Source organism: Myotis nattereri (genome assembly GCF_964212035.1).
Source record: "Myotis nattereri genome assembly, chromosome: 3".
Taxonomy (NCBI): domain Eukaryota; kingdom Metazoa; phylum Chordata; class Mammalia; order Chiroptera; family Vespertilionidae; genus Myotis; species Myotis nattereri.
This window is the reverse complement of record NC_138077.1, coordinates 28923388-28947441: the sequence shown is the minus strand read 5'-3', so window position 1 is coordinate 28947441 and position 24054 is coordinate 28923388. Positions and strand designations below refer to the sequence as shown.

Here is a 24054-nt window from a genome sequence, read left to right as displayed (position 1 = left end):
CCACAAGACAACCTCTCTTTGGGATGTTGCTTTAAGAACTAGGATAAAGGCTTCATTAACAAAACAAGCATGCTACATTACTAACACACAGGCACCGTGTCTTGGTAACTTGGAATTAATGTGTATTCAGCAAATAATCAACAATTCCTACAATGAAATCAATGCAGAGAAAGAATGGAAGAATAGAAGGAAAAGATAAGAATAACCCATTGCTTTTTAAAAATTATATTTTCCTCTCTAAAGGCATTTCAATGAAGACTGTGAGAAGGCAAACAGGTAAAGCTTAATTTATAACTCTATTACATAGTGCACAGGGCATTCAGCAGCCTCGGTCAATTCATCACCTACTGAACACGGGCAGCGGGTCAAAGCATTTTTCGCCCCAATGCCCTTAGTGGAATCAAAAACCCTATTTTGATGGCAGCAGAAAATCAGTGAGGCTCGGCAGGTCCCTCTCCTCAGCATTAGGTAATAGCATGAAGACAAATCCAATTTCACTGCAGCAGGCACAATTGGAAATGACAGAGGACTCTTTGGTGGTTTCACCTGACTTGTTAGAATTCATGGGTGAGGCTAGCCAACAATGTCATCACCAAAACACAGGAAGTGAAGTTGTGTGTCAACACGTGAAAATGTGGTTTTCTTGAACGCTGTGGTCTTTGTGCTGAATTTTGTGACAAGTTCTAACAGCTTCATGCCTTTTCCAGTTTATCTGTATGCTTTTGGAACAGGTGCTTATAAAACTTAACGGGGATCAGAGAGGGTTATGAGGAGTGCTTTTTGTGAACAAATAATTTAACCTTGAGCTTTGGCCAGGACTGGAACAGGAAAGGAAACCACAAAACTTGTTATAAAGGTGAGAGAAGGAAAGCAAAGGTGCTTATGGCTATTCATTTGTGGTGCATCGATGTAGCCAGACCTATAGACCAAACACTACTTTTCCAAATTTACTGAGAATTAAAAGAAAACAAGAAAGGAAATAATTGTCATTTGTACCATTTTGATGTCACATTTCTCACATATTGCCCAGGATAACATACCCAATGATGACACAAGACCCCACCAACTCTGTTGCTAAAAATAGAAGCCTCTGTATTTTCCTTTTAAATGAAGAGTTTGGTGTAGATTCTCTAAATGTTCTCCCAGCTCTAAAATACATGAATTCAGGATACATTAAATTCTTTGACTCAATTTATGGTTTCTAACAAGAGGACAACAGCCCAAGTGCCCATCAGTAGATGAGTAGACAAAAAAGCTGTGGTACATTTATACAATGGAATACTATACAGCTGTTAAAAGAAGGGCATCTTACCTATTGTGACAGCATGGATGGACCTGGAGATTATTAGGCTCAGTGAAATAAGCCAGTCAGAGAAAGACAAGTACCATATGATCTCACTTATATGTAGAATCCGATGAACAAAATAAACTGATGAACAAAATAGAACCAGAGGCATGGATACATGGAACAGACTGAGCTGTCAGAGGGGAGGGAGGCAGGGGGGACTGGATGAAAGAAGGTGAAGGGATTAACTAAAGAACATAAAAGCATAACCCACAGACACAGAGAGCAGTGTGGTGATAGAGGGAAAGGGAGGTGGGGGCTGGGTGGAGGTGGGCAAAGAGGGGGGCTGGGAATGAAAAGAGACTTTGCTTTGGACGATAGGTGCACAATGCACTATGCAGATAATGTTGTATTGAGTTGTACACTTGAAACCTGTATGGTGTTGTGAACCAATATCCTCCACAAAATTCAATTAAAATATTAAAAACAACAACAATTAAAATTGTTTTTAAAAACAGTGTATGTTTAACCTTCTGTAGTGATATTTCCAAATGAAGATCAATGAAGCTCAATTGTCTCTTGGCTGCACCATTCCTCTGGTCAGGCTCTTGCCCCCAAGTTCCTAGCTTCAACAAAACAGATGCTAGTAATAAACTCATTTAGGTCTAGAGCAGAGAACTGAAAATGTCCACAGGCAGAGAAAAATGATATGGACAATTACACATTTCGGTGATTAAGATTATCTTTATTTAAAGTGAAATATAGATTTATTGATTTTTGTTTTTCCTGCAGTTGCAATTCAATTCTAATTAACCAACTGATAGCAAATCTAGTTGTTGAAATTTTGGACTGGCAAAGTTTAGTTCCAAACTCCAAATTTAGTGCAGAGATTTCAAGATCTGTGCCTTTGTTAGCCACAAAATTTAAACTCCGTTTATATTGGTGAGCTTTTGTATCACCAATATCATAATGTAAATGAAAATTAAAACCAACTAAAATCTATTCAAGCAAGCAAAAGGAGTAATATGAACTTGGCTGGTAAACTAATCTCTCCTGTTCTATTGTTCAATCTCTCATGAATGTGCATTGGGAGGTGAAAATTGCAGGAGATTATATAAACTGCTGGCTCTGTTTTGAAATTACATATCTAATTTGCTCCAGAAGACATTCATGGGGTTTGACAGCAAACACTAATACATATTCATTATCAATATGCTTTGTAACCAAGGGAAGTTGAGGCAAGTGCGACAGAATGAAGCATGAGAAAGCAGCATGTTCATTTTAAATTTAATTACAGAGATGGAGGAAAGAATGCATGTTGATAACACATACTAATTCAGCTGTCACGAAACATTACCCCCAAACCACGCCAAATATTTGGCAGAAGAAATGTTATTTATGGTGAAGTGCTTGTTAAAACTAGCAGGTTCTGGGGAAAACAAGATTCTGAGATCCTATTAGAAACGATTTTTCATGTAGAGAAAAAGAAACATTGCCGAATTCTAATGATCTCAAGTAAATGCAGGAGAAAAAAGAAAAAAAAAGAAGCTCTCTAACTAAGTAAAGATTTCTGAGCCACACAAGATTTCTATTTATGGAATGTTTTTTGACATGGTTAAAGGTTAAATTCAGTTTGAAATGGGGAAAAACAATAATTAATGTGATTCTTGTGACTTTATTATAATCTTGGTGCTTTGACCCATGTGTCATTCATTATGACCAGCCCACCTGGCTTTCCCTCTTAAGTATAAGTATTTGAAGAGCATACACCTTGTCTGTCTTGTTCAAAGCTGGTGCTGTGAGCTTACAGTAGAGTTTGACATGGAGCGGGCACTTAATGTATATTTGTTTAATAAATAAATAAACCTACCGCATGTTAGCCTGTGGGCTGTACATACTTAATACACATTTATTAATGAATGGAACAATAGATAGATATATAGATGGATAGATGGAAATATTTCTCTAAGTGTCTTACAACTCATTAGACATTACTTTTCAGGATCTGGAAGAAAATGCTAACCAATGGATAAGGGCAGTGATCTTTAGTCAGTGACATGCAAACACACTGTCAGGTTTGACAGAGGAGAAAATACCCAGATTTCTGATCAAATTGAATTATGCTCTCTCTGTAGTTTTTAACTGTGACCTATATTCTTGTCTTGGGCAAGTCCTTATTTACCAAGTAGGAGAAAAGAAGAAAGTTTTCTTTCATCATTTCATTATAAAATATTACTATAGGAAAACGTTAAGGGGATAAAACATAAACAACATTTCTGAAAGTTGGCAGGTTTTTGAAAAAATTAAGTGTCTGCTTTGGGAATGTATTGCTCTGTTTTACTAGAAAGTATGTACATGTTTAGGCTTACTGGGCCTATTTTTTAGCAACCAACTGATGAGTTTTATGAAGAATGAGAAAACCACAACTTTGTACGCACTCTCATATTTTTCTGAAGCAAGTGTAAATCTGTCCAACCATCTCCAGAGTGGGGCTTGGCGAGATACATCAAAAACTTTAAGAATGTGTGAATTCTATGACTCAGCAATTCTGTTTCTAGGAAATTTCTCTCAGGAAATAATTGGGCAACAGAGCAAAGATGTATGTGTAAGAATGTTTGTTGCTGGCTGCTTTACATAAAACAGCAAAGAATTGGGAACATTGAAAATAATAGGAGTTTGTAAATTGTAGGTCTTCTCTGTAGAATATTGTGCCACCATTAAAAATGATGATAAAGGCCCAGCCAGCCCTGGCTCAGTGGTTGAGCATTGACCTATGACCTAGGAGGTCGTGGTTTGATTCCCGCTGACGGCACATGCCTGGGCTGTAGGCTTGATTCCCATTGGGGGGCATACAGGAGGCAGCTAATAAATGATTTCTCTCTTATCATTGATGTTCCTATCTCTCTCCCCCTCTCAATTTCTCACTTATATCAATAAAGTATTTTTAAAAAATGATGATAAAGACCAGTATTTATTGTACAAGACATAGCTTCATGATGTGGCCTAAAGTGGAAAAGCAGCAAAGATATATACCATGATCCTATTTTGTAAATAACACACAGACATTTCTATTTTTTATATATTTTATTGATTTTTTACAGAGAGAAAGGGAGAGGGATAGAGAGTTAGAAACATCGATGAGAGAGACACATCGATCAGCTGCCTCCTGCACACCTCCCACTGGGGATGTGCCCGCAACCAAGGTACATGCCCTTGACCGGAATCGAACCTGGGACCTTTCAGTCCACAGGCCGACGCTCTATCCACTGAGCCAAACCGGTTAGGGCAACATTTCTATTTTTATGGAGAAAAAAATTTGGAAGACTGATGGCATTATGGAGGATTTAGATTTGGGCTTATCTATTTCTTGGATTTTTCTATAGTAAAAACAGATTATTTCGTGCAAGATAAATAATTTAAGAAATGCACTGGCACATGCACATTGCTAATTGAAAGCACATGATCTCTCCTTTAAGAAAAATAGGCTTGCCCTGACTGGTTTGGCTCAGTGGATAGAGCGTCAGCCTGGGGACTGAAAGGTCTCAGGTTCGATTCCGGTCAAGGGCATGTACCTTGGTTGCGGGCACATCCCCAGTGGGAGGTGTGCAGGAGGCAGCTGATTGATGTTTCTCTCTCATCGATGTTTCTAACTCTCTATCCCTCTCCCTTCCTCTCTGTAAACAGTCAATAAAATATATATTTTAAAAAAAGAAAAAAGGGCTGACAAGTTTCTTATAAAGGGTATATTCTTGAAGGTTTGCACTTAGGTTTCCTATAAGTTACAGTGAAATCCAAATTTTGCAAAGCTCAGAAGGGAATTTTGCAGAGTTTTCTTCTTCTTCTTTTTTTTTTAATAGATGGGCTGCTCACTAGAACTGACTATACTGAAGAAAAGCCTTTCTAGGCAGAAGGAAATGATTTTTTTGAGTATTCTTTGAAAGGGATCCAGGGAGACAGGAAACTTTTCTAATGGTCTAAAGTTGTGCCTACTGAGAAAATCAACCAGACATTCTTGCAAGAAAAACTGGAGGGAATAACTGATTATTTTCTTACATAGCAAAATAAATTTACAAACATTATCTTAGGAAGGGCTGAATGAGAATATGCTTTCCAATGAATCTCACAGTTTTCACTTTTACCAGAAAATGAGTTCTAAGAGACAAAGCGTATTAAATTAGTACTTATTTAAGTAGATAACTTTATAAGTATACAAAAATATATACCCAGTCCTGGCTGTAGTAGCTCAGTTGGATGGAGCATGGTCCTGGTTGCGGGCTCGATACTGAGTCAGGGAACATACCTTGGTGGGTATGATCTCTGGTTGGGTTATATACAGGAGGCAGCCAATGGATTCACCTCTCTCTCTCTCTCTCTCTCTCTCTCTCTCTCTCTCTCTCATTATATATTCAAAGATAGCTCAAAGATAAATTATTTTGTCACACACTATTGGATCTAATACAGGTTGAGAGTTTGTAGCAACTAAATCCTAGTATACACAAGCTCATTTTTAGATTGAAGGATTATTTTACCTTCCTTTCTGTGGAGTAAGCTTTTGCCAAGAAGGTTAAGATAGAAATCTCCAACTCACCTAAAGTTCACAAACCAGCAGTACAAGTGGCTCAAGACAAGACAGAAACTACAATTTCTCCCAGTGATGAGATGTAGGTTTTATATGCATGAAATGGTCTACTGGTCTTGGTGTCTGGGAATAGGTCAACTTTACTTTCACTGGGCTCACTTAGGATAGTTTATACTTGTGCCTCGAGAAAGAGCAGCTGAAACAGAGTGTACACAGTTTCTGTTTCATGGTATGCTCAAATCTAGCATCTGCTATCAGGATGGCAATGCTTGTAGACATAGGGCTTCACATAATCCTGTTGTAGATTCTCCTACACATATTCTTCTGCCCCACTGAGAAGTCTCTTAGAACCAGCTAGTTAGCAGCTAGGCAACCCTGATAGATAGAATCAGTTTACTTTGTTTTTATTTTAAAATTTTATTTGTTAATTTTAGAGAGAGAAAGGAAGGAGGAGAGAGAGAGAGAGAGAGAGAGAGAGAGAGAGAGAGAGAGAGAGAGAGATTTATTGTTCTACTTATTTATGCATTCATGGTTGATTCTTGTATGTAACCTCACTGGGAATTGAGCCTACAGCCTTGGTGTATCAGGGCAATGCTCTAACCAACTAAGCTACCTGGCCAGGATGGATCAGTTTATTAAAATTAGTAATTCTGTACAACTCCAGAGGCCTTACACACACACACGCACACACACACGCACACACACACACACGCACACACACGCACACACACACACGCACGCGCACACACACACGCGCGCACACACACAAATGAATTTAGCTTAAATCCTCAGAGAAGAGTCATTGCTCTCATGACTTTACAGTCTCAGTCTTTACTGTAAATACGTTAACAGAGAATTACCCCTTCTTGAATATAAATGTGCTATACTCACAAAAATGATCCCATATCATATACCATACATACAGTGAATTACCAACTAGCCCTCAGAGCTACTTATTATATCCCTATTTAGAGGTGCAGTAACTGAGGCGGAGGCAACCATACAACCACACAATCTCCTTACCACAGCTTGTGATATATATATATATCATATATATATATCACACATATATATATATCACATATATATATATACATATATATATATATATCACATATTATATATATACTAGGGGCCCGGTGCACGAAATTCGTGCACTGGGTGTGTGTGTGTGGGGGAGTGTCCCTCAGCCCAGCCTGCCCCCTCTCACATACTGGGAGCCCTCAGGCGTTGACCCCCATCACCCTCCGATCGCCTGATCGGCCCCTTGCCCAGGCCTGACGCCTCCGCCAGAGGTGTCAGGCTTGGACAGGGGACCCCCATCTCCCCCCGATCACTGGCTCTGGACCCCGCCCAGGCCTGAGGCCTCTGGCCCAGGAATTATGCCTGGGCAGGGGACCCCCATCTCCCTCTGATCGCTTGCTCCACCCCCCGCCCAAGCCTGACGCCTCTGACCCAGACTTCAGGCCTGGGCAAGGGGACAATCATATCCCCCCAATCCCCGGCTCCGCCCCCCACCCAGGCCTGATGCCTCAGCCAGAGGAGTTGACCCTCATCACCCTCCGATCACCAATCACCAGATCGGCCCCTTGACCAGGCCTGAGGCCTCCGGCAGAGGTGTCAGGCCTGGGCAGGGGACCCCCAGCTCCCCGCAGTTGCAGGCTCTGCTCCTGCCCAGGCCTAACGCCTCTGGCCTAGGCGTCCGGCCCGGGCAGCGGGGACCTGCAGTGGCAGCGGGGGCCACCGCGATCGTGGGCTTCGCTTTAGACCCAGGCAAGGGACCCCTAGCTCCTGGGACTGCCAGCTTCGACCGTGCCCAGCTCCCATCGCTGGCTCCACCCCTACTTCCTGCTATCACTGGCCAGGGCAGCAAAGGCGCCTGATTCTCTGATCATGGCTGGGGGGCAGGGCAAAGGCGGCCCTAGGGCCGCCTTTGCCCTGCCCCCCAGCTCTTAGCTCCCCCCTGGGTTTCAGATCACTGTCAGTGGCAGGGGGCTTCTTCCTGCTTTCCCTTTCGCCTCCCTGCATTGTGCCTACATATGCAAATTAGCTGCCATCTTGTTGGCAGTTAACTTCCAATCTTAGTTGGCAGTTAACTGCCAATCTTAGTTGGCAGTTAATTTGCATATAGCCCTGATTAGCCAATGAAAAGGGTATCGCCGTACGCCAATTACCATTTTTCTCTTTTATTAGTGTAGATATATAATACAGCAGAATGAATGAAGTAATCCTAGTCCCAGAACATAAAAGGGAACCACTGACAAAATAACAACTTAATGCATTTGTGCTATAAAGTTTGTATAAAAGATCACATACTTTAATTGTATATTTAACTAATTTATTAAAGTGACATGGAATTGATAAACACAAACCACATACTTATTGATCAAGGCATAATGGTTCTTGTTTATGCAGGCTTTTTTAGTAAAGGCAAATTCTAAATTTTACCTAAAGCTATGCCAAAATCCTGGTTTTATTTTCAAACTTCAAACAACAAAAGCTCATGAGTGAACAGTCAATAACGGAATTGTCAGGTATATGCTAGAATTTACTTTTCTGTCAAATTTCTTCAAGTTGGGCGTACTTATCAAATCTTCCCAGTGCATATTGGCATTATCAATGTGCAGAAAATTATTTTCATGATTTAACTCATTTTGGGGAAGAAAATTTGTTTTATTCTTTGTTTATGGTCTAGTTCCAATTTCATATTTCAGAATATAAAAAATATTGTTTTGATATTTGTCAGTCTGAACAGTTTCTTGTTCTTAGAAATAAAAATAAATTATTAGTTTATAACAAGAACATATTCTGAGTTTCAGCTTTAAAATGTTTTTTAATGGAATACTAACATAGATATGAAGTTGATTGATGTAATGTAATATAATTTAAAATAAAAGATCACCCTTGACTTAGTTTTCACAAGCAGTTTACAGTTTTGTCTCAGATGGAGTGTTTTTAGGATCAGATTTCTTTCTCTACACTTAAAATCTGGGTCACTGAAAAATTTCCATGTATCTAAGCTTTTTAGACTAAAAATAATTTAAGAAAGATAAGATAATGGACTTCTGAGTAGTGCAAGGGGCTAGATACCAATTATTTCTCAGGAAGTTAATTTAATTAAAGGCCTAGATTAACTTCTGTTAAATACTTGATTACATAGTCCTTTCTCACATATCTCAGTTAACCTTTTTGTATTACGATTTTATATTTCTTGAGGAATTTTAGGTTCACAACAAAATTAAGGGGAAAATACAGATGTTACCCTTATATCCCCAACCCAAAAAACGCATAAACTCCCTCATTATCAGCATCTCCCTCCGGAGTAGTGCATTTGTTACAATTGATGAAGCTACCCAGACACATCGTATGTAAGCACCCAAAGTCCAAAGTTTACATTAGGGTTCATTCTTGGTGTACGTTCTATGAATTTGGACAAATGGATAATGACAGGTACCATCATTATGATATTCAATGGAGTAGTTTCACTGCCTTGAAAATGCTCTGTGCTCTGCCAATATTTTTTTTATTGTTTCTAGTTTTGCCTTTTCTAGAATGTCATGTAGTTGGAATCATACAGCATGTAACCTTTGCAGATTGGCTTCTTTCACTTAGCAATATGTATTTAAGTTTCCTCTGTATCTTTTCATGACTTGATAGTTCATTTCTTTTTAGCATGGAATAATACTCTATTTTATGGAAGTACCATCATTTATTTATCCACTCACCTTCTGAATGACATTTTGGTTGCTTCCAAGTATTGTCAGTTATAATTAAAGCTGTTGTAAACATCTATATGCTAATTTTTGTGTGGATGTAGGTTTTCAGCTCCCTTCGGTATACACTGAGTGGCCAGATTATTATGACCACCTGATGTTTGTAGGCAAATTAGCTATAATTCGCGATGAAGTTGCTAGAGGGCTGGACTTTTATAAACAGGGAAGCAGGTTGTTTACCACGACAGTAGTAAAAGTGATTTTTTTTCTCAAGATATGGGTAAACAACGCGATTTAACAGCCTTTAACACCCATGTATATATTGAGTGGCCAGATTATTATGACCACCCCATCAGTACTTCGTTGGGCCACCTTTGGCCTTCAATAATGCGGCGATTCTTCTTGGCATTGACTCCATGAGATGTTGAAAGGTGATACGAGGAATCTGACACCATGCCTGATGAATAGCACTGTCCAGCTCTGTGAGATTTGATGGTTGTGGAACCAGCTGCCTGATGGCTCTTTTAACTTCGTCCCACAAATGCTCCATTGGATTGAGATCTGGTGATTCTGGGGGTCACCTAAGCAAGGTAAAGTCTCTCTCATGTTCTTGAAACCACTCCTGCACAATACGAGCACCATGGCATAGTGCATTGTCTTGTTGGAAGAAGCCATCTCCATTGGGATATGCCATCAACATGATAGGATGAAGTTGATCAGCAAGGATACTTAGGTATGTTGTGCTATTCAGATGTTGTTACACATGAATTAAAGGGCCCAAATCATGCCAGGAAAACATGCCCCAAACCATAACACTGCCCCCACCAGCTTGAAGGGTTGTACTCATGCATGTGGGGTGCATGCTTTCATGCTGTTTCTGCCAAATTCTCACTCTGCCATCTGCATGATACAACTGGAAACGTGATTCATCGGACCACATGACTTTTTTCCAATGCTTGACTGTCCAATCCTTGTGTTCCTGTGTGAATTGGAGACGTTTTATCTTGGTAACTGCAGACAGCAAAGGTGTTCGAACAGGCCTTCGGCTTCCATATTCCATATGATGCAGTGTAAGGCTAATTTGCCTACAAATGTCAGGTGGTCATAATAATCTGGCCACTGCTGAGGAGATATATTAAGGTCTTTGGCCTACTTTTTAATAGATTTGTTTTTCTTATTGTTGAAATTTAAGAATTCTTCATATTTTGGATCAGTTCTTTATCAGATATATCTTTTGAAAATATTTTCTCTTAGTCTATGATTGTCTTCTCATTCTCTTGACATTATATTTTACAGAGCAGAAGTTTTCTAATTTTAATGAAGTCCAGATTATTAATTATTTCTTTCATGATTCATGCCTCCTGTTATATTGCATCTAAAAAGTCATCACCACAGTCACTGATCATCTAGGTTTGCTTCTATGTTCTCTTCCAGGAGTTTTATTGTTTTCTGTTTTATATTTAGGTTTGTGATTCATTTTAAATTAATTTTTGTAAAGGACATAAGGTCTTTGTCTAGATTCATTTTTTTTATCATGTGGATCAGGGGTCCTTGAAGTTTTTAAACAGGGGGCCAGTTCACTGTCCCTCAGACTGTTGGAGGGCCAGACTACAGTTTTAAAAAAACTAGTTAGCTGCTAAGCAACAGGCAGCGGCGGCAAAAACACCCGGCGGGCCAGATAAATGTTTTCGGCGGGCCGCATATGGCCCGCGGGCCGTAGTTTGAGGACCCCTGACGTGGATGTTCAGTTATCCCAACAGCATTTGTTAAAAATATTATCTTTTTGTCATTGTATTTTCTCCTTTGTCAAACATTAGTTTGTGACTGGATGGGGACTGGGCCAGAGTCAGTCGGCTTCAGGCTGGCCTATAGTGTGTGGGTTCTTGACTTGGTGCAGGAAAGATTTCACAACACAAGTCCAGGTGATTATGAGGATATTTTTTAAAATTATTTATTGTTTAAAGTATTACATATGTTTTTTTCCCCCCACTGACCTCTCCTCAGCTGCTCCCACCCACCAGCACATACCCTCACCCCCCTACTATCTGTGTCCATTGGTTATGCTCATCATATGCATGCATACAAGTCCTTTGGTTGATCTCGTACCCACTCTTCCTCCCTGCCTTCCCTCTGAGGTTGGACGATCTGTTCGATGCTTGTATACTTTTAAAGCTGAGGACATGAAACAAAGGAAAGACTTAGGGTAGAAGAAGCAACAGGAGAGAACCTAGGTGGTGCTCTGCTTTGGCTTCTTGGAAACATTATAGGAAAGAAGTGATGCTGTTAGTTCACTGGGAAGTGGAGGTCACAGTGACAAAAGTGAGCCAAGGTGGGGCTGCTGTTAGCTGGAAAGTTAGAGAAAAAAGGGGCCTTGCAGACAGAGTCAGGGGGTAAGCCCAGGACAAGCTGTCATTGCCCATTGCTCTCCTAGTTCCAAGTCTCAGGAGACTCTTAGAATTAGGAGAAAGTAAAAAGTTCAGGCCAGGAAAGGCATATGGGCATGCTTTAAAGCAAGACCACACTGGGTCTTTGTCTTGAAAGTTTTTATCTTTTTTCTGTGGGTGAGAATCTTAGGGGAGGGTTTCAGTAGAATATTCATCAGCTTTCCAGGTGTGTTTTTAACATGATAATAAAATTGGGGAGTTTGGGATTTTTCTTTGGTCCCCTTTACTGTTTTACTTTTATCTTTGATCTGTCTGGCTCTAAATAGGTTTTTGTTATTTGTTACCCTTACTTTATCTGTCCTTGGTTTTAGCTAGCACAAGTGGCATTAATTGGGTCTCTGTTTTTTATCTCCCCAACTATGATGATTTAAGCTATGTATTCCCTGCTTAGGGAGAAGAGGTATAAACCATTTGTTCTCAAGTGTCCTTAGTTAGAGAAGATAAGGTCTTCTATTTGTCGATTCTTATGCCAATACCAGACTGTCTTGGTTACTATAACTTTATAGTAAGTCTAGAAGTTGAGCAGAGTCAGTCCTCCATCTTTGTTCTTGTCCTTCAATATTTTATTAGCTTGTCGGGGTCTTTTGCCTTTCCATATAAACTTTAGAATCAGGTTTTTTATCCACAAAATACGTTTCTGGGATTTTGATTGGGATTTCATGGAATCTTTGGATTATTTTGAATCTTCCTGTTCTTGAACAGGTATTCTCCATTTACTTAGTTCTTCTTGATTTCTTAATCAAAAGTTTGTAGTTTTTATCAGATAGATCTTGTACATATGTATTTTGTTAGATTTATACATGTTTTATTTTTGTGGATGGTAATGTAAATGGTATTATGGTTTTAATATCAAATTCCATTTGTTCATTGCTTATTCATTCCATTTATTCAAAGCCATTGGCTTTTGTATATTAGTTTTATATCCTACAACCTTGCTGTAATCACTCAGTAGTTTCAGGAGTTTGTTGATTCTTTCAGACATTCTACATAGATGGCCATGGCATCTTTTTATTGTATTAAGTGAGCTTACAGTATGATGTTGAAGACCAATGATGAGAGTGGACATTCTTGCCTTGTACTTGATCTTAGTAAAAAAACTTAAAGTTTCTCACCATTATGCATATTGTATGTTTTTTGCAGATATTATTTATCAAGTTGAGGAAGTTTTCTTTTATTCTTAGTTTACTGAGAATTTTTTTTTAAAATATATTTTATTGATTTTTTACAGAGAGGAAGGGAGAGAGATAGAGAGTTAGAAACATCGATGAGAGAGAAACATTGATCAGCTGCCTCCTGCACATCTCCTACTGGGGATATGCCCGCAACCCAGGTACATCCCCTTGACCGGAATCTAACCTGGGACCTTTCAGTCCACAGGCCGACGCTCTATCCACTGAGCCAAACCGGTTTCGGCTTACTGAGAATTTTTATCATGAATGGGTATTGAATTTTGTCAAACACTTTTTATGCATCTATTGATATGTCTGTTAATCTTTATAACAATTTCTTGTGACTGATATTGCCATATTCATTTTATAGATGGGGAAATTAAGGTTCAGCAGTGATGTAGCCTCCCAATAGTTCCCCAATTTCTGATGGAGTCAGGATTAAATCTACAATTGTTTGACCTGCTCTATAATAGGCTGCCTCCCAGAGCTAACTGTCAACCCTTACTTTTTGACTCTGAACTAATAGGAAAAGTAGATTCTCTCATCATGAGTCTCAATACACTAAACAACCTACCAATATTAAGCTATGTACTTTCTTGAAATATGGATGATTTTTATTATTCATGAATTCTGTATTTGTGAATTTGCCTACTTGCTAAAACTTATTTGTAATGTCAAAATCAATACTTAAGGCAATTTTATGAACATTCACAGACATATGAAGAATAACAAAAAACTTCCAATGTACATACTCCAGGCTGAGTCAAAGAAGATAATACTGTACTCTGCCTTCTTATTTCAATTCTGTTACCATAAACAAGAATCCTACTTGTGGTGTACTTAGTGCCAAGTTTTTTGCATTTTGTGCTTTTTGTTGGTTATTTCACTCTTTATATAGCCCCTAAGAGCAGTGCTGAAGTGCTATCTAGTGTTTCTAAATGCAAGAAGGCTGTGATGTGCCTTATGAAGAAAATACCTGTGCTAGATAAATTTCATTCAGTCATGAGTTATGGTGCTGTTGGCCATGAATTCAATGTTAGTGAATTAATAATATAGATTAAATAAGGTTTCTTTCAGCAGAAACACACATAAAACAAAATTATGAATTGATCAGTTGATGAAAATACTGTGACCAGAGGCTCAAAGAAGCCTAACCATGTATTTCCCCTAGAATCAATGGTTGAATATCTGCTGATTTAGTGTTTGTGGAGACTTCATAAAACATAACTAACATGAATAACAAAAGTCAACTGTATATGTGTTTACTGTTCTTTGTGTGTATTTATGGAAGTGGACTACTTGCCCTTGGATTAAAGTTCCACTGTTGTATCATTTTACTGGTTGTGCTAAACTTTCTTCAGGGATTCACCCATTTTCTGTAAATTACTGAATTAATTTACTATGGATGTTATAACCAATTATCATGAGTTTAGTAGCTTAAAGTACACAACTCTATTCTCTCACAGTTCCAGAGGTCAGGAGTTTCAAAATGGGGCTAAAATCAAGGTGATGTCAGACTTGTCTTTCTTCTATAGGCTCTAGGGGACAACCTGTTTCTTTGCCTTTTTCAACTTCTAGAAGCTGCCCACAGTCCCTAATACACAGCCCTGCATCACTCTGACCCCCATTTCCATCATCATATCTAATCTCTGACTCTCCTGCCTCCCTCTTCCACTTACAGGGACACATGTTATTGAGGATGTCTGCTTATAGCACTATCAGTTATTTGCTCCTCTACCCCAAGTCACTTAAGTAGAAAGTACACGACATTTTTCTTTGCATCTTGGAAGAATCACTGATTAGATCCACCTTGGGGGTGGGTGTAGCACAACACTCTGGTACTTAGGATGTTTTCACTGCTGTCTTCTTTTTATCCCAATTTCTAGCCCCTAGAGCCAGGTCAAACCATCCCTATGTCTCGAGAAGAGTTTATGCAGAGGATGACAGAGATTGTTGGTTGGGGCACTAAGGAAGAATATGGGAAGCTCTTTGACAAAGTGGATGTGGCCCAAGATGGCTTCATTACCTGGGACAAGCTGACTTCATTTATGCTGTTAACACTTTATGAAAACGACGAACGAGCAAAGGCGACTGCGGTTCCCCAGTGGAAAGACCTTAAGTTCCTCCCAGTGAAACACAAGGACACCATTCAAAAAGTCATTTTCTTAAAGAATTCAAGTCGTTATCTGACCATCAGTGAGGAAGGTTTATTAGGAATCTGGGGAGAGAATTTAAAGCTGCAACAAACATTCCCCATCACTTCAGATGCCACCAAGCTTAAACACCTGTGGGTGACAAGTCTGGTTTCTCTGGAAAATGTAAACAAGGTACAAAGTCTTTATACATGAATTTATTGCTTGTATAAGGGGACACATGATGGGACAGGGTTCCAGATCAATATCAAGTGTAACACTAGCAGCAACAGAGCATTACTCTTTTGTGCCTCTAACCTGACCTGGAGGGAATACAAGTAGAGCCAAGGGAGCTACTCTGTTTTCCAAGCTGTTCTCTTGTGTGCCTTTAAATGACACGGCTGATGATTCAGATGCTTGGCTTTGTCTCCACTGTGGTCATGCTGCATTATATGCAGAACTGAGAGGCTATACAATGCGTGGCACAGCTGAGTGCAATGACAGGAAACTGCTTGTCTCATTTTGATGATTTTGACCACTGTACTAATCAGTTTCTTAATTCTGATGTGTAGGGTCCACTCAGTCCAAATATCTTTCTATAACCATGCCTACGAGCAAGGTAACATACTGAAAGGAAAATCGGTTTGTGAGAGGATGCAGCTTAAAGAATTCATGTTCTTAGTATTTTATATTAAGTAGATGGTAAATTTCACTTTAAAAATTTTAAACTCACACACGAGCATGAATAATAGTATTAAGAACCAATATTCACCCTTAACCATTTTTCAATTCATAATTCATTTGCAATCTTGTTTCATCTATACCTCCCATTTTGAAATCCAAAACAATCAATCATTTAATCTGTGAATATTTGGTATTTTTAAAATGTGTCTCTTTTTAGTATAACCAAAACACCACTCTACATTTAATATAAATAGCAATAATTCATTAATATCATTAAATATCCAGTCATGTACATATTTCCTTGTCTTATTGTTTTTAATAGTTTATTGTTTGACAGTTTGAACCAAGATCCAAATAAGTTTCAAACATTGTGAATATTTGCTATGTCTCTTTTTTCTACACATTTTCTCCTCTGTGTGGTTTGGTATTACGATAATATTGGTTTTATAAAATGATTTCAGAAGTGTTTCCTCCACTTCTATTTTTTGGGGGAAGAGATTTAGAAGGATTAGTGTTGATTCTTTAAATGTTTGTGGAATTTATTAGTGAAGCATCTGGGACTAGAATTTTTTTTGGTTACTAATTTAGAATTTTATTGTGTGTCTGCTGAGTTTTTTATGCCTTTTGAGTTAGTTTAGGTAATTTTTGTATTTCTATGAATTTGTTCATTTAATTGAAGTTATTTGTTGCCATCTAATTGTTCATGGTATTTTCTTCTTCTTCTTCTTCTTTTTTTTTTAACACTTACCCAAGGATATTTTTCCATTGATTTTTTTTAGAGAGAGTGGTAGAGAGAGAGAAAGACAGAGAGAAATATTGATGTGGGAAAAACACATCAATTGGTTGCCTCCTTCATGCACCCTGACCAGGGCCTGGGCCAGGGAGGAGCTTGAAACCCAACCAAAGTATGTGCCCTTGACCAGAATCAAACCTGGGAACCTTCAGTCAGCAAGCTGATGCTCTATCCACTGAACCAAACTGGCTAGGGCCATGGTATCATCTTATAATCTTTTCTTTTATTTCTATAAAGTTGATAGTAATATCCACTCTCTTATTTATGATTTTAACAATGTGTATCTTTTCTCTTTTATTTCTTGGATTAGTTTAGGTAAGCTTTGTCAATGTTATTGAAAAATTTGTTTGCTCTTTTAAAACTAGATTTGAAGATATTATCTGGCTTAGGAAGGCTTCTTAGCAGGTTTTTATCAATTGAGTTTTGTGACAGTTTCTGCTTGCTTTGTAAAACATGGTTTGTAAAGTTTCTGTTATGACTGTGTGAATCTCTAGCTCTCTGTGCCTTTGCTTTTGTTTTGTAATTAGTCATCTTGTTCCCGTAGATAGAAGTTGGTGGGTATATGAAGTAAGAATAAAGAAAGAATGTTCAAATAACTTCAATGGCAAATATTTTTTCTTGGTTACTGTCCAAAGTTAGAATAAAACACATTTATGCCACTATGCGATACTTATGTAATGCTCTTAAGAATCCTTAGGGAATGATGTCTGATTTGGTGCTAAGATTTGCATGTCTGCTTTGCATATTGATTTCACTAAATCCATCAGACATGCTTTCTGACTTTCTACATTGTTTCTTTAGATAGCGGTGGCTTTTACAAGTAAAGAGATTTGTTTTTATGATCTGCTGTCCAAAGAACAATTTCCTTGTCAATACAAACTCCAAGGCCTGAAAGGAACACCAATTTGCATGGATTATTGGTATGACTCTCTTGATGCCAATAAATCAATTCTGTCTTTTGGGGACATAACTGGAAAGGTAAGTAAGGGAACAATAAGATTGAACACTATCTACTTAATTATCAAACAGTAGCTACATATAGAAATAGAATGCAATGAGTGTGACCTAATTGAACTGCATTATCTACACTAATAAAAGAGAAAAATGGTAATTGGCGTACGGCACTACCCTTTTCATTGGCTAATCAGGGCTATATGCAAATTAACTGCCAACTAAGATGGCAGTTAACTGCCAACAAAGATGGCGGCTAATTTGCATATGTAGGCACAATGCAGGGAGGCGAAAGGGAAAGCAGGAAGAAGGCCCCTGCCACTGACAGTGATCGGAAACCCAGGGGGGAGCTTAGAGATGGGGGGCAGGGCAAAGGTGGCCCCAGGGCCGCCTTTGCCCTGCCCCCCCAGCCATGATCGGAGAATCAGGTGCCTTTGCCGCCCTGGCCAGTGATAGCAGGAAGTAGGGGTGGAGCCAGCGATGGGAGCTGGGCATGGTCGAAGCTGGCAGTCCCGGGAGCTAGGGGTCCCTTGCCTGGGCCTAAAGCGGAACCCACGATTGCGGGGCCGCTACAGCTGCAGGTCCCCGCTGCCTGAGCCGGACGCCTAGGCCAGAGGCGTTAGGCCTGGGCAGGGGCGGAGCCTGCAACCACGGGGAGCTGGGGGTCCCCTGCCCAGGCCTAACGCCGCGGCCAGAGGTGTTAGGCCTGGGCAGGGGCAGAGCGGGAGATCGCGGGGAGCTGGGAGTCCCCTGCCCAGGCCTAACGCCTCGGCCAGAGGCATTAGGCCTGGGCAGGGGAGGAGCCTGCAACTGCGGGGAGCTGGGGATCCCCTGCCCAGGCTTGACACCTCTGCCGGAGGCCTCAGGCCTGGTCAAGGGGCCGATCCGGTGATTGGTGATCGGAGGGTGATGAGGGTCAACTCCTCTGGCCGAGGCATCAGGCCTGGGCGGGGGGCGGAGCCGGGGATTGGAGGGATATGATGGTCCCCTTGCCCAGGCCTGAAGCCTGGGTCAGAGGCGTCAGGCTTGGGCAGGGGGTGGAGCAAGCGATCAGAGGGAGATGGGGGTCCCCTGCCCAGGCATGATTCCTTGGCCAGAGGCCTCAGGCCTGGGCGGGGGTCAGAGCCAGTGATCGGGGGGAAATGGGGGTCCCCTGTCCAAGCCTGACACCTCTGGTGGAGGCGTCAGGCCTGGGCAAGGGGCCGATCCTGCGATTGGAGGGTGATGGGGGTCAACGCCTGAGAGCTCCCAGTATGTGAGAGCGGGCAGGCTGGGCTGAGGGACACTCCCCTGCCCCACACACCCATTGCACGAATTTCGTGCACCAGGCCCCTAATAGATTATAAGACCACGCACGATGGACATGGAAAAAAATTGATTAGGTCATCACAATTTCTCTTCTTTTTTATTTTAAGTTTTTATTTATTGATTGGCAAGAGAGAAAGAGAGAGAGACAGAGAGAGAGAGAGAGAGAGAGAGAGAGAGAGAGAGAGAGATACATATCTATCAGTTGCTTCCCGCCTATGCCCGGACCAGGGATTAAACCTGCAACCTGGGTCTGTATCCTGACTGAGAATGGAACCCGCCACCTTTTGATGTATCAGATGACACTCCAACCAACTGAGCCATACCAGCCAGGGCCTCTCTTCTTGCTTATAACAAACAATCTCCATTGTGGATTTTCTTGACTATGTATAATCTCAATTTTCATATTTAGAATTTTTTTTTCTTTTTTCACCATAGGATGCTTATAATCTTAAAAAACATATTTTTATTGATTTCAGAGAAGGAGAGAGAGATAGAAACATCAGTGATGAGAGAGAATCATTGATCGGCTGCCTCCTGCATGCCCCACACAGGGGATTGAGCCCACAACCTGGGCATGTGTCCTGACCAGGAATCAATGCCCAGCCATTGAGCAACACCAGCTGGTCTAGATGCTTATAATCTTTTAGATTCCAATATTAATAAACACTTAATATCAAGTGACTAAAGTTATCTCTCATAACTCTTTCAAATTCCGTATTCTGATTTTTATTCATAAGGTTTCAGGCTTCTCAGTACCATCCTCCTGGAAAGTGATCATTTCCTCTACATTTAACAAAGGATAGATGCATTAGAGAGGCAGCACAGACACCCAGACAGGGAGGCAATGATTTCTGACTTCCTATCAAATTCCACCCCATCTCTGTAAAACTATTATCTACTAGATATGGCTGTGAACTCTTAAGTAGTCTAATTTGAACAATTTCCTTTTATAATTGTCAAAGATTTTTATTCTTACTGTTATTAATGACGAGTATATCATAAAAGTTAATGAACCTCCCTTGGTAATTGCCTTACTAACATTGTAGTTGCTCTGTCTTTTAATATAACTGCTTGCATCTTTTAAATAATATTGAAGAACTTCCTATTAATTCAATATCAATTTTTTAATGTTAAAGAATGTAGATTTTTCTTGCAACAATTTCTCTGCCCATGTTTGTTTCTCTTTCAATATTCCTCTCAAGGTTCAAGCCATTGTTTTCACGACAGCCTTGATTTCCCTGTTTGAGCGTCCCGCTAGTGCATGTGAAAATGAAGAAGCCACTGTGACCATTAACTGGGCAGAACTGCTCTCTGGATATCACAAATGTTGCTATACGTTAGAGCACAAACTTCATCGTGGAGAGTGGGTCAGGCAAGGTACTGCATTTCCGTAGTAATGAATGAAACGATCAGCTTCAACTTCTTCGTTTATATTCTTTGATGAAAATGTTTCACATTAAATGTTCAAGTTTAGGCACCAGTAATTAGTTCTCTGGAGATTTTGTCCTGGACTCTTCGCTATTCCTTGCATACTAGCAGGACCTTTTCTTTTATTTCCTTCTAAATTATGCCTCATATAATTAATTCAGGTGAACTGTGCACTCACAACATCTCAAGGGAAGGGAGAAAGTTGCCACAGAATCCATTTAACTTCGACACCACTCTGATCCTAACTGGTCTCATCTAGTCGCTTTAAGATGCTTAATAAAAGGATTTAACAAATCCCCTCAAAACCACTCCATTGTTTCCTTTATGCTCTCACGGGAAATATATTAGTTTGACTGCCTTCAAAATGGAAATTTCTTAATTACCTTTTCTACCTTTTCTCTTTTTTGATATAATGACTGAGTTTCTCTGATCTTAATTGACATTTCTGTGTGTGATAGGATTAGTTATAAAACAGAAACTAGAGAAAGCCAGAACTTTCATAAACCTAGTCACCAATGAGTTTATTAGTTTCACAATATGCCTAATTTTTACGAAATTTGCATCTGATGGTCAAGATCCAGATGTGCGATGTCCACTCTAATATCTCCTTGGGTCCAGAAACTGAGGACTATGGTAATTTTCTCATTTCTAAATTGCTACACTAAATAATGCCCACGGAGAGGAATGGAAACTCACACTCTCATTGACTGCACTGTAGGTCTAGTTCTAATTTGCTTTGAAGAATAGAGTCAAAATGGACCCAACCGTTGGCTCTTATGGTAGTTTTATACTTTTTGGGTTTTAGGAGATTGGTGATTCTTTAATGCATGACCCACAATAATAATATTTCATAGGAAAAACTATAGATCATGCATTTTTCCTTCACTGTAAATCATACCATGTCTTTGGTACCTTCTACTCATCCTTTAATTATGGCAGGATATTAATAGTGAAAAAAACAAAATATGTTATTTATTTATTTATTTTTTGGTTGTCAACTATGTGTGACAGGCACACAATTGTTTGTTACATTTTCATAAAATGGAAACAAAAATCACAGTACTAGAAACTGTAAGGAGTTATTGAAGCTGCTTCCAAAGAAGCATAATATTTTAATACATAAACCAAAGACTAGATAGACTATGGGAATACAGTCATAGTTCTTAAAATCTACTTGTGGTAGATTTCCGGAAGTTTAGTGTATTATTTGAGCCCCAATGACCTTAAATTAATATGGATAATACAGAGAAGTAGCTAATAGAAATCTGTTTTTGAAAAGGTTGGGGATGTACCAAGCATGGTTTTAAAATTGAGATTTTTTTTCTGAACATGAATAATTGTTTAAGTATCACTTTTATGCTCAGAGGAAGAATGCCAAGTTCTCACTCTAAACCCTGTCGCTCTTTCATTTAAACCTTTCAAAAAGCAACCCTGTTGGTGCAGGAAATTGTTCATGAGCAGTTGTCTGTTAAGTTGAAGGACAAGGAACTTTTCTCTTGGGCCATGTGAATTCATTGCTCATCTTGTTTACGTTGTATGCTTTCTTATCTTTAGTTTTCTTATCTACTGACAAGAGAACATTGGAACTTAGTTTAGTATCAACAGTAGAGATTCCTGTTTAAAACATGAAGAATCCAACTTTAGAGTTTAGCCTCTAAATCACTGTAATTAGGAAATGGTTAAAGAAAAGTTTTATGTGTGAAAAATAGTAGGGATCTTTGCTATCTAACCTGGATTATGTAATTTCATAGCTTTTGAATCAAAACTCATTGTAACTAAGTGGATATTCTTTAGAAGAATAACTGAGAAAACATATTTACTTTGGCCAGTTTATTTAAATTGTAGACTTCATGTGTCAATCAATCAACAATTATTTATCTTTTATGTGCTTTAAAATTGCCTTAGGCATTGGAGACTGTAGAATTAAGAGTAATTATAGGCTTGACTCTCAAAAAACTTAATATATGAGGAGAAGGGAGGAAGCAGGGAGGAGTGAGAGGGGCTGGAGTCCAAAATAGGACAATGGGCTTCCTAGTGACTATGCTCCTTGGTCTGCAAGACCTACTCGCTCAGGAGCAAGTAAACATCGGCTGTTTTCATTTGATATTCTTTTTACCCCAGCAGCATGAATTGATATCCTTAGAACTCCTCAAGAACTATTTTTGCTGATTTTCTTCTCAGTGTGAGGACTAAATGTACAATTAAGAAAAGAAATACTTGAGCACGCAGGCTAATAATGTTTCACTGAAGCTAAGGATAGAATATCTATAAAACTGAAATGTCAAAGGAAAAACTCAGTTTCCGACATAAGAGTATTAGCTTAGTGCTTGATGATAAGGTTCTGACTTCTTATTTAACGCTTTGAGGTAGAAAATATTTTCATCTTGTCTGAGGGGTTCTGTGTCACATTCCAATGGAAAAATAATTATATCCTGAAATGCTTGAAAAGTAGGTACAGAGATTTCAGGCAATAGTGGCAAGATGTAAATGTCTTAAATCTCAGGGAATTTTCCTTTATTTTTTTGGTCCCAAATAATTGCCTTCTCATGTAGACAGTATCATTGAAAACCACAGAATGGAGGTGCAGCTGTTGAAAGAGTGAGCATTCAACAGCCAACAATAAAAACTATGGATTCCTTATTACATTGAACTGTGTTTTGCCACCTTTGTCTGACCACAGCCAGGAGAAGATACAAAACAGTATGAACTGATAGCGACATCACTAATTGCTATGCTAATTAATGGTGCTGTGCCAGAGAACTTAGAATACGGATGCCAGGCTGTTTCCTCAGGGAGCCTTCATAATTGATAGGGACTAGGTTTGGAATCAGATTTAGTGTCTTGCTTGTGTGTTGTTCCACTTGGCTGTGTCTAAATCAGTCCTCCGGACAAAAAGATGGTGTACCACTGAGTTAGCTGGAACACCCGCCTTTCCTGCCAGCCTCCTTGCTGTGTTCAAAGCAGTTGAAACCAGCTGCAAGCTGGTTGCCTAGGTTTGAATAAAAGAGGTTTCTCCCTGCAGCTTGTCCTGAGGCATGACAGAAGGGGAAGGTCCGTTTGTATCATGAACATGGATCTAATCAGCATTTTGTAAAATCATTAAATGAATTGCATTGTTTTAAAAATTGCTTACCAGTGATGAATTAGATGCACTTTGATTTTTAAAAATGGAAGAGAGTTGTTTCTATCTTTCCTCTTTCAAATAGTAGTTGCTCAGAATATAGAGAGCCGAGTGGTGGTCTCAGAGAATGGGACTCCAACTTCAAAATAAGAAATGCAACTGAAAACACACTCTCTCAAATAAGAAACATCAAAGGAAGTTCAAGGCAGGGTGTTTTCCCAAGTCACATGACTCATAAAGTAAAAGCCCAGAGAATGATAAGAATTCCTAGTTAGACATGGCCCAGTTTTTACCCTGCTTCAGGTCTACCTGTTGGCAACTGACAGAGAGTGGTCTTGTTCTAGCTCACTCTAAGTGCACCTAATAGCATTACTTACTTAGTTTTTAGGTATAATTTTTCATTTTCAAATCACTTTCCTCACATTACCTAATTGCTATGATACAAGG

The 24054-nt window shown here is 39.4% G+C and overlaps 1 protein-coding gene across 1 annotated transcript in view; it reads left to right on the top strand.

The window, feature by feature from the left end:
* The window catches only part of WDR49 (WD repeat domain 49), a gene marked incomplete at both ends in the record, with an annotated part of 111060 nt that overhangs the window by 10444 nt on the left and 76562 nt on the right, over window positions 1-24054 (top strand). Inside the window, 3 exons of the mRNA XM_081085958.1 lie at window positions 15077-15517; window positions 17601-17777; window positions 20261-20435. Coding sequence (XP_080942084.1) covers window positions 15077-15517; window positions 17601-17777; window positions 20261-20435 — 793 coding nt within the window. The remainder of the gene's footprint in view (window positions 1-15076; window positions 15518-17600; window positions 17778-20260; window positions 20436-24054) is intronic.